This window comes from Parasteatoda tepidariorum, chromosome 6 (genome assembly GCF_982258835.1).
Source record: "Parasteatoda tepidariorum strain Cologne lab strain chromosome 6, Ptep-v5.0, whole genome shotgun sequence".
Lineage (NCBI taxonomy): Eukaryota > Metazoa > Arthropoda > Arachnida > Araneae > Theridiidae > Parasteatoda > Parasteatoda tepidariorum.
Window position 1 is genome coordinate 106894246 of NC_141760.1, and position 12250 is coordinate 106906495.

Consider the following 12250-nt stretch of genomic DNA (forward strand, 5'->3'; position numbering starts at 1 on the left):
GGGTAATTAGATTGGCTGTGCTAACGAGCTTGGCCCGATCATTAGTAGATCTGTCAGCCATTACACAGCGCCAAGGACGGGTTGACTGTCATTCTTGGCTTGTAATGTTTTTGGCGCAGTCAAAATGAATTACACAGGTCCCCCCACATCCGATTTTAACATAGCAGTAGATGGAAATACAATTAAAGGTTCTATCGCTATTAGGGCAATTTTGGGGGCAATTACCACTTCGGGAAGTTGTTGCCGTTCTCTGATAGATTAGAAGGGGAAGAGAATTAAAAGTATTTAATACAAGACGAAAATATGAAAAATGAATATAATTATGGTAAATGTATTTCGATCCTTGTATTCTATTTGCCAGGGGTAATATCATTCATTAATGAAATGAGTGACTTAACCAAACAAGGATAATTAATAATTTGACGTTCATTAGAGGAAGTGGTATTAATATATAATTAATTGAAATTGTAATGTTTTAAACACTCTGCCCATATACAAACTATACACTGTTTTACAATTAGTGATTACGCTTTGTTTGTTTGTAACCGGATTTTCACAAGCAATGCTATTTTTTAAATTAGCTTTATTTTTAATTCTTTGGCTAATTCTAATAACCTTATAAAAAATTTATTTCGAGCGTTTTTATTTCGTATAAAGCAACCATGTAAAAAGTCAAAAACCATGTCATTATTCAGTCGTTAAATAACGGGAAACGCATTTCCCATACCTCCTAAATCTGAATATTGTTAAATAAATCACTAGAATCAGTACTATTATATGCAATTCAGAAATCACGATGGCAAGTTATCAATTCCTAGTTACAATTGTAATCAAACTCATTTAAAATTTGGCAGTGTTTAGAGAGTAGTTAACAGAGTGATTGCTTAAAGCCGCTTGAAATCAGTTCCAAATGGAAAAATGTCTAGCTATTATATTTTATCCTTAGAACTAGAATAGAAGAAGAGAAAATGCGCAAATATAAAACATCCATGCTTTGTACTTTTAATAGCAATGGTGGGAAATTAATATATGTGTTAACAGTACTTGATTTTATTTATTTGTTATTTGAAAGTATGCAAGTTGTAAGCTAGATTTTATTTATTTGTTATTTGAGTATATGTAAGCTATAAGTTAGAATTTGTACCATCGGTTGCTATGGTAATAGTATAGAACAAATTTTTGTTTTAAATAAAAGTGTTTCTTCTTCTTTTTCTTCTTTTCCTTTAATGGATTAAGAATAATTTTATTTTAGTTAAGTAGTAATTGTTTAGTACAGAAAGACAGAATATTGCACTTTCTGGTAGAGTCTCTTAACATTTGTGGTGAACAAGGACGTGATTTTAAGAAGAATTTCGAATTTTGTGTAAAGCATTAATTATATGATGGATGGAATTCAGAAACAACGGAAGATTGTTCGAAACTCTTTTACGCGATTAAGTAATCAAATTTCAGCTGACATAAAATCAGAAACGAAACGAAAAATTGGCGTTGAAGCTAAATTTAAAATATTGAAGAAGAAAAATCTAGTACTTTTAACATTATGCAATTTAGAAATAATTATTGCAACTTATCAATTCCCAGTTAGAATTGTAATCAAAGTCATCAAATTAGTCACTTTGTAATCGAATATTAGATTTTTTGTAACCGTGTCAGTTGTTAGAGTACAGCAAATTGTGCGACAACTTAGAGAACCGCCTGAAATCATATGAAAGTGTAAATTTACTGCTATTATGTTTTCCCCTTAGAGCTAGAATAAAAATAGAGCAAGTGAGCTTTTTGATATATCCGTTTTTATAAAGACAAAGAGGGTAAATTAGAAGCTTAGGAAGCATTAAGATTTGTGAAACAGTAAAATATTAGATCATTTTTGGAATATTGGATCATAGCTTAGGAATTTTTAGAACTTCAATTTTTTAATATGTTGTTGTCCGTTAAAGTCAGGAGTGCGATTGTATTTTTTTCCAGTGGCGCCATCTATGGCCAAGAATTCGACTTCTGCCACACAAGTATATGGGGCGTAACCATTTATACATCCATGCATTCATCCACAGATCATAATTTTCATTTGAACTAGAGAACGATTATCTCCAATTCAGTACCCCCAGAGTTACAATTTTTAATGAGCATATAGGACTTTATGACCCGACAAATTTAACGTGCACCAGTCACCATTTACTACGCTGGGAGTATTCGAACTCCCGTTCTCACGAACGTAAGTTCAGCACCCTGTCAACCAGGCTAACCCAGCCACTATTATTTAATATGCATAAACTATACAAAATTGTTTACATTTTTACAAAATTAAGAAAAAAAAATTATTGAATGGTTTTAAAAACGGTAAAAATGAATATTTTGATAGCAATCCATATGGATACTTTTTGAGCTTTAAAAATGTCCCATAGTCTACATTAGCAAAACAAATGTCCAATAAAGTTTAAAATAAGTTATATAAATATTATAAGTGTTTTCCCCATTAAACTTCAAAATTTTAAAAAGTATAAAAAATAAACTACTTTCCAATCAAATAAAAAAAAATAGTGCGTGGAGTCCCTCCGCGCGGAAGAAGGTAAACTTCGTAACCTGCGACGTTAATTTTAAAAGAATCAGCAGTCGTTGAAGGATCATTAGTTCTATTCAACGACTCTTTTTCCTGCTCCGCTCGCTTCCGTGCTCTGTAATCACGGTAATATTGTGCATTTTTCTCTCTTCGACCTCTTGAACCAGTAGAAGTGCTTGTGGTTGCCTCATCGTCTCGCCATGGAAAATGTATTTGTATTAATAATGCATGTGAATGCGTCATAATGTAATTTCAGAAGAGAAACAATTGATATTCACAAGAGACGTACCTCATAACCTTAAATCCGCCACATTGTCCGTGGGATTGTTTTCACTCATTTTTTACAATTGGGTATACTATAGCCTACGTCACAGGTTGTGTTATTCCTACTAAATTTAACCCATGAACGGCATTTTCTGCGAGACTAACTTCAAGCCACAAATAAACAAACGAAGTGTTTGATCGTTTAAATAGCTGCTCGCCAGATTTTATTGCATTATAAAGAAAAGTAATTGATATTCTATTTTTGATTAATAATTGATTTATGTGGATAGTGGCATTTATGTGGATAGTGGCATAGAATTTAGCATTGCGTCATGGTAAATGTTATTCCTACTAAGTGGAAGTAGTTGTGTTTTTTTTATATTATACCCAATTGTTATCCACTAAATTTGAAAATAAAAAATACTACCCTATTAAATTATATGTGTATCAAAACAAACTAAAATATTTATAGAAAAACAATACTTTTATGCTAGTGAGAACCAAAACAATATGGAAATGAATGAGGGAAAACTGGATCCTACCACGTGATTTCCCGGCCAATAAAAATGTAGCGTTAAACGTTTAACGCAACCTTGTTGGAAGTCGCATAAGAAGTATAACTTCAATAAACTACTTTCCAATTAATTAATAACAGATTTCCATTGATAAAATGTACTTATTATAGTATCAAATACATATCTATTATGCTTTTTGCGAGAATCAAAATAATTTCGTTCAACTACCAAATCACTTTATAAAAATGTTCTTTGAAGCGTTATTAATCCAAAGTCTCTTTGTTTCAAATCTTAAACATAGTTAAGTGTCCAAATCACGTGTGTGTTTTTTTTTCTCTTCTTGTAGCATTTCCGCAACATCAACATCTCGGCTCCGAGAAGGACTCAACCGAAAATTCAGCTGCCAACAAAAGGAAGCGGCCGGTTTTGACAGGTAATTTACCTCTTCTTTTAGAATCTAACAAAGTTTTTTTTTGTTTTTACATCATTTTATAACCCAGTTGTTTTAGCTGTATTTTATTTCTTTTTTTTTATTCTTTATTATGTGGCATTTATTTTGACAGCATTTCGGGTCACAAATTTGTTTAAATGATGTATTTGTCGACTATTATGAAACATTTCGAAAGGAAAAAAAAAAATTAGGAAAAGACTTCTTAATGAATTTGTTAGAATAATTTTTTGAACACGTCTATTAATGTAAGCATATTGACGACATATTAGTGGTTGTAAGCATATTTACAAAGCTACTTTTTTAATAATTGTCTTTCCATAGGCTTCTTTCATGTCATTTTTACATTGCTATTTAAAGCAATTTGTTTTCTTACTATCACATTTATTTTATAATAATTTCGTTCCATCAGTTAACATAATCATTGTTATTCAATCTTAGTTTTTATATCATTGTTATATCACTGTTTATATCATTGTTTTATGTCACTGATAATTTCAATTCGTTTCAGAATACGAAATGATTTTATTGTTTTATGAAGGCTATTTTCTGCAGTCACTGATTGTCCGAAAATAAAAGAAAAATGGATTTACTAGTCGTTAGGCCGGGGTAGCCTGGTTGGCAGGGCTCTGGACTCACGTTCGTTTGAATGGGAGTTCGAATTCAGAGGGCCAAAAACTCCCTGTGTATTAAATGGTGACTGGTGCACGCTAAATCTGTCGGGTCACAAAATCCTCCATGTTCCCGTAACAACTTATACCTCTGAGGATACTGAATTTGAGACAGATCGTTCTCTGGTTCAGGTCACAATAACGTTCTATGAATGGATTTATGAAGTGGTCCTCCCTGTAAACGGGTATGAATATTGGGTGTAACAGAAGTCGAATTTTTGGCCATAGATGGCGTCACTTGAAAACAAGAACAATAGCACTCCTTACCTTAATGGCGTATGACAACAGCAACTAGTCATTACTTGCAAACGCAGTAACTCTAAAATAGTTGTCTCAATAGAAGTCTGTTTTGAAGTGATATTTCGAAGAAAAAAAGTTTTTTTTTTCTCCTTAATAAAATGTTATACCGTCAGTTGCATTAATAGAACTTAATTACATTAATCTGTTATGCTCCGTCAAATTTAAACAGTACGAATTCAAAGTATTGTATATCAAAGCGCACTACTCAGTCAGGATCAAAACAAACTTTTAAAAAAACAAAGATAACTTGGAGTTGTGGTATCAATGTTTTGGTATCAATGTGATAAAAGTTTCCCAAGGGAGAATTAGCTCTGAAATTTGAAAAGTAGAATTAAATAAGAAGTAGTGTTTTTATATTCTAAACATGCATATTAAATCAATTGAAAAAACTTAAAGGTAACTATGGTGGACTATTTAAACTATTCAACTCCATTCTATACATTCTTACTTATTACATTTTTCGTATTTAATATAATAAATTCCATTGCACGCTCAGACAGAGGATACCATACGGGGCTGTAAACTAAGTCAATCTTAAAAACAAAAAAGGAAAAACAAAAACAAAATATCACAAGAGAACCTCAGGGTCGTTATGGTCGTATTTATGTGTAAAAGACAAAATCCTAAAGTGATCACATAGCTTGAACATTTTGAACTCTTATAATTTATTTATTCCGAAATAATACATTTAATAAAAACAATATCTACGGTTTCGTACCAAATAATTTATTAACGTTTGAAAAATCTTCATTAGCGTTGAATATTTAAACTTAAAACATTTAACCAACTATTTGCAGAATCATTTTTACCATTGAAATAAGCAGACAAAAATTCGTCTGATTAATTTCAATCCGAAAAACGATAAAACTTAGGGTTTAATTAATATCATTAAAAGTTCAATATTACCAATATTTATTGACTAATATAATTAACTAGTAACAGTCTTTTGGTAATAAATTAATTTTTGAATTTTCGAGAATTATTTTGCTTAACATTTTCATAGCATGTAAGAAACCCTGAACCGCTGAAATTATATTCTGTGCAACTATACGGTTTTCTCCTGATTTTAAAACACTTTTAAGTTAATCACTTCAAAATCAAAATTTTCAGAAAAAACTATTGTTTTTAGTCTACAACATTACCGATTGTGTAAAGGAACAGTGATTCAGATCTGCTGGTAAGAGGAGAAATTTGCTTATCTTACTTATAAATCCCATTTATAAGCAAATGAAGGTGAATTGCCTGGGAGCTATTTATGTTATCACAGAATTGCTTCATTCATTTTAACAGAATCAGATATTGATTCCCTTGACGCTAGTCGAAAATGAATATTGCCGGAATTCAGAATTAATAGTCCTTATCGTGCATGACAATCAAAATGGTGAATTCAGCCCAATCGAAGCATTATTTATGTTCCGTAACAACTCACTGTTGGAGAAAATAACTGAATTTCCCATTCAAAACTTACTCTATTAAGTTCGAAAATATTACGAAATGAAATTTGCTTCATAATATGTTAATGACTAAAATTTTATAGTTTGTTCCAAATATATTTATTTGCGTATGATTATTCAATACGTTAACAAGATGTTTGAGTGAAAAGTCAAGAGGTGACAAATAAAATGCTGTTTTGTTAAATTTTGAACCTGTTTTGAAGTAGCTAGTTTATAATAGTGAAAAGTAGTTATAATTTTGAAATTATAGAAATAATTGCTTATTTTGTAATAACAATAGTTTGAGAACTGCTTTTTCAGCTTCTTATGATCAAATCGATTAGTTAAGTTATCGTATAGTTAAGTTATCGTATAGTTAAGTTATCGTATAGTTAAGTTATCGTATAGTTAAGTTATCGTATAGTTAAGTTATCGTATAGTTAAGTTATCGTATAGTATCTTATACTATGTCAAGTAATAACTATTAAATATTCATAGCAACTTTTTTTTGAATAATTAGTAAATAAACACATTTTACCTTACTAGCTATATGTTTTACAAGGTGTCAAAAATAACAAACAATTTCAGAAATCGATTTAAATGAGGAAGGCTATAAAAACATACGATTTGCTGAGTTCTGTTTGGGAAACAAGAAAAAAGTGATCTCAAAACATTTCAGCTAAGTCAACAAAATTGATCATGAGAATCCGGCGCTCTTTGGAAACAATCATAAATTCATGCCTTCAACTGCATTTCGAAGCATTCTAAATGAAAAAAAATTGCAAATAGCGTTTGTTAATTTTGTTCCACACCATGTTGCTGAAAATTTTCGTTATTTTTACTCTAGATAACCGAACTTAAATCTGTGTTAATTTGTAACAAATCATTCGACTAATAGACAACGAATTAAAAACAAGTACATTTTTATATTCCCTTTGTTTGTTTTTTCAGAAAAAATAGCATAACTTAAAGTACTATTAAACTTCAATTAAAAAATAGAAATATGGTGAAAATCATTATTTATCTGATGTAAAAACTCCCACAATAGCCTAGTTGCAGCAATTGCGTACGCATTTTGCTCTTCCGCGTATCATAGATTGACGGAAAGTACAAATTCAGTGCTTGTCCATTTTAACCTCGTTTTTTGGGGGCATTTCAATATTCAAAGTAACTTCCACGTTCGACTGTTAGACGACGATCACAGCATATCACGAAAATTACATAGGGCTTCGATAACTAGTTATAAAGAAAGGTACTGTGAGCGCAACAGGAGTCAGGGGTCTGAATATTTACTTATCTAGAGTTGAAAGTGTGTTTCATAGCGTTTACTAATCACAGTGCCATCTGTGGACAAACCTTGCCTGAAAACCGTGGTGGCTCAGGGAATAAAGCGTTCATCTTCCAATGAGGTGAACTGGTTTCGAATCCCAGAAATAGCTGGTCTCGGCTGTCAAAAATTCCCTAAGGACAACAAATTTCTCGAATCCAGCGTTCGCGCGGACGGCCATTTTCCCGTTAATGTTCGTGATACATTTTCAATTTTTGTTATCTTACAAGAGTCCAGCGCCTCACTTCTAAAATGACCCTCTAATCTTGAAATGCAGCAACATACTGCGCATGGTGGAATTGATGTTTTCTCTGTCTGGGAGTACTGCAGCGGTTGAAAGGGGCTTTTCAGCAATGAACTTACAAAAAAGCGCATTACTTACTGGTCTTAAACAAGAAGCGTTAAAAGCATTTATGAACATCTACCTAAATGGAAAACCTCTTTCAGATTTCTGTGCAGAAACATCTGTAAATCATTGGCTTGATTGTGGAACTGGCAAACGTCATATTTGATTCATTTAAAAAACTCAGTACCATCGGACAAATTGACATGATAATTGACAGATAGCTTAACCTTTGTTATTTAAATTATTTCATCAAAGAAATAAATTATTTCATTATAGAAATACTAGGTTTTACTATTAGTAACCTTGTATTTCTTTTATTACTGTATAATGTAATCCTAGTAACTACTAATTCATTGTGCAATTTATATAAATGTTTGTAATAAATAAGAGAAAATTATATTTTTATTTATTTTGAAGAGACGGGTTAGTTTCAAAGGAGGACGGGTGCATTGTTGGATAAGCCGTCCTCAGGGACGGATAAAATTTCTGAGTTTTTTCGAGCCCTGCCTCAGAGGTATACGGATCATGGGTTAGAGTCCCCTTGCCGTGAGGCTAACCATGGGAAGCTTTCGTGGTTTTCCTCACCTTGTAACGCAAATGCTGGTTAGTTCCATCAAAAAGTCCTCCACGGAGGTAAATTTCACTTAATACTTGTTCCAGGAGTTCCGTTGCCTTCGGGTTTGGGTTCAAAATTACAAGGGTACGGACTTGAACATTAGTAGTCGAAAACCCGAAATTCGGTCGGCTGTTCAACGACGGTTATTAATAAGAAATATAAACTTTACAAGCTGAACCGCGGTTACCAAAGTGATAAAGAACTTGCCTCCCGAAGTATTGACCCAGGTTCGAATCCAAACCAGGTCGATATGAATTCTGCACTTGGCTCGCACTAACCACACTGGTAGGCCGATCATTAATTACAGTCCCCTTGTCATCGGGTTTCAAATGCCGGTTAGTTTTTATCAAATAGTCCTCCACGAAGGCTAGATTTTCCCAATCCTTGATCCAGGAGTTCTTTTGTCTTTTGGGTTGAGCTCGAACATACGAGGCTAAGAAGTTGAGGTTTGATGATCGTAAACTTAGAATTGGGTCGGCTGTTCAATGCTGGTTATTAAAAAAAATAAAGCTTTGCCAGAAACTTTGTAATTTGGTAAGAATTTCCAAAGTAAAACGATACAAACAGTACATTTCTTATTTTTATTTCGTAAATTGATTTTTCAAGTTAGTCATTTTTGAGGCAATGAATTTTGATTAAAATTAAACAATTTCTAATTAAAATCATGGAATTGCAAGCATTTAATTTACTGACTACCACCTTGGTTAGCAATCTTATAGCAAGTTAGTCATATTTACCAATTTAAAATATTGACAGAACTTAACGTAAAGTTTTTTTTTTCAACTTATATAATACGTGAAATTATAATAGTAAAGATATAGGAAAAATAACAATGAAAATTGCATAACATTACCTACATGACATTACTTACATAGCATTACTTACATAAAACTTACGATTTTGTCTGAAATAAACACCTGGAACTGCTGCCATTTAAACGAACAAATTTTCCTTCACTAATTCTGCAGGTAACGATAAAATAATTCGTAAATTTTAAGTCATTCTTATGTAATTAATTATGCAAATACTATTATTCTAAGCTGACTAATTAATAGCTATTAATCTGTAGATTAGACACATAATATTTTTATAACAATGCTTTTGAATTAAAGCGATGGAAACTAACTTGCAACAAAATTAGATTTGTATAAACAATATAATTCCATTTAATCTACTTGCTTACTAGATAAAATTTTACATCTCCCATAATTCCCTTCAGTGGCACAATTTCGTTTATTTCATATATTATTAATACAATCTGGTTAAACTATCTTACTAATAGAGCATTATTAGAATAAATTTTTATAAGCTCTATATATTTAAAATGGAATTTTAAGACGTTTTATTTTAATATTCTAATCAAAATACTACCATATTTGTATAAAAAAATAATGCGAGTAAGAAGTGATTTTAAAATGCATACACCTTGAAGAAAGATATAAGAAACACTATTTAAATAAAATTTGAAGCGCGTAGTGAAACAATGTTTATGTAATTTTTAATGAGATAAAGCAAAACATACGAGTTTCAACGTTGCTGTTAACAATACAAATGAAATGTAATTTTTGTTTTCCCCAGACGATTTATAAATATTTAAATTTTTCATTTTAGTTCCTAAAAAACGATGGAATATGTAAAAAAAAAATTAAAAAATAAAATTTACCTTTTAGTAATATACATTTTAAATTTATAAAAAGGCCATATTACTAAAGCATTTTTCTCGCAGCTTTATAAGTTTAAGCTACTTTCAGAAAAATCTTTCTGTAAAAGCATTATTTCGCTGTTGTTTAATTTTCCATTTGATGAAAAAAACAAACTAATACCTTCTTGAAAAAAAAAAGGAAAAGAGCTTAAATGTTTGATTATTTCTCCCTTTTAAATAAATAAAACTCAGTCCTCTATTATCTTACCTCATCAACAAGAATATCTGTTTTAAGAGGCCTAATTCTCTTCTTCTGTTTTTCAATCCAGACGGGGCTTACAGAACCAAAGAACATATCAATACTGTAGAAGATTCGAAAGGACTCCAAAAAGAAAATGACCCACCCCAACTGAGGAAGGAGGCAGAAGAAGGTGATTTTCTCGTAATATCTCATTTAAACCTTCACCTTGTTTCTTCTCTTTTAAGAAGAGAATACAGCTCCATGGAGAAGCAATTTGTTTTAAAACTCGGATCTTACTGTTGTGTGTGTTGAAAATAGTTAATGGAATTTTCGCTTTTGCTTGTCACCGCTATTTATTTTTGAGTCGTACAATTACTAGTTTTTTGCTTCTTTTATTTCTCTTTTGCCCAAATTTTCGAGTTCTCTTCTGGGAAACCCCCTGCAGGAATTTAAATTGTTGGGACCGTTCTTGCGAGTTAAGAGAAAATCACGAGGTGTTTAAGTGATGATGTTGCCATTCGAGGGTTGTGAAATTTATGATCTGTTCGGTCCAGCGAATCCGACTCTCAATTTCTGTAACATCGGTGTTAAGTTTTTTTTTTTTTTTTTTTTGGCCGTTGAAAACTATTTTCATTTCATTTCATTAATGTTAAATTTTATACTTGAGTAGTTTTATTTTCTTATTTTGGAGTAAATTTTAAAAAAATATAAATACAAATTTCAGTTTAAATAAAGATGAAATACGACATTTCTACTGATACACATGTTCACCATATTTGGTTTATAATATGAGGTAGGTATTTTATTTACGTCGCACTAGCGATGCCCAATGGGCTATTGGCGACTGTCTGGGAAACATCCCAGAGGATAATCCGAAGACTTTTTTTATTTAAACGATTGAAAAGTCCTCATGCACTACAAAGTATAGAATGAGACTTACAGAAGTAAGTAGAAAACAAAAACAAGAAAATTCGCAAATTTACATTAAAAACAAAGTTCCGCAAGGCAGTAAGATTTTCGATACTTTTGACCAGTTCTGAAGAAACAGGAGGTCAACAAATAGAAAAACGCCTCAAATCAGTCTTTAATTTAATTCGGGCACTCGCATACAGTTTGCAATGAAGAAGAATGTGCTCAGCATCTTCATCAGAATCACCGCAAGCACAAATTCCACTGGTCACCAGATGGAAACTAAATAAATGTCTCTTAAAATTTCCATGGTTTATTAAAATTTGGGTCAATTTAAAATCAGTTGCAAAGCATTTACATTGCAAACGGTGGAAAATAGACCCGAAGACATGCCATCACAATTTTGATCCTCTGCAGAGGGGAGGACTCCCCTTCATTGGTAGCCCTACGAACTATCTCGGGAAGTCTAACCTTTTACAGTAGAACAGTTTAACGAGGAGAGATACCGCGCACCCTCGATCCCTACGCAAGCTGATCGAAGTGGTCACCCACCCGCCTACTGACCGCAGCCAGTGATGCTTGACTTCGGTGTTCTACTGCGAACCAGATCTTTACGATCAGTCCACTGCGGGACGATTTATAATAAGAATTCTCTGAAATATATATTCAGGGTGTTCTGCAATCACCACCCGTAGTATTCATTTCACGTATATTTATTAGTAATACATAATTATTTAATCGAATTTTCCCACACCAATCTATTTCACTAATTAACTAAAACATAAAAAAGCAAAATTTGCTCAAATCATAAAACTTCAGAAGTAATCATCTTAACATCTAACTTAAACATTACCTATAAAGAATCAAAAACTGGCTGGAAAACACAAAACTTTTTTTAAAAAAACTTGTCAAGATAACGTACGCTGTACAACTGTACTTCTAACGTTTTCATAATGCTGTATCACGAAATGGTATAGATCC

The 12250-nt window shown here is 31.9% G+C and overlaps 1 protein-coding gene across 2 annotated transcripts in view; it reads left to right on the forward strand.

Moving 5' to 3' along the window:
- Window positions 1-12250, forward strand: part of LOC107455482 (lachesin) — a 184093-nt gene that overhangs the window by 167562 nt on the left and 4281 nt on the right. The window contains exons 8-9 of one of the 2 annotated variants that reach the window (XM_087166358.1): window positions 3683-3769; window positions 10449-10545. In XM_087166358.1, coding sequence (XP_087022484.1) covers window positions 3683-3769; window positions 10449-10545 — 184 coding nt within the window. Of the gene's footprint in view, window positions 1-3682; window positions 3770-10448; window positions 10551-12250 lie in introns of both variants that reach the window. The other variant, XM_043041967.3, reaches the window with a different exon arrangement.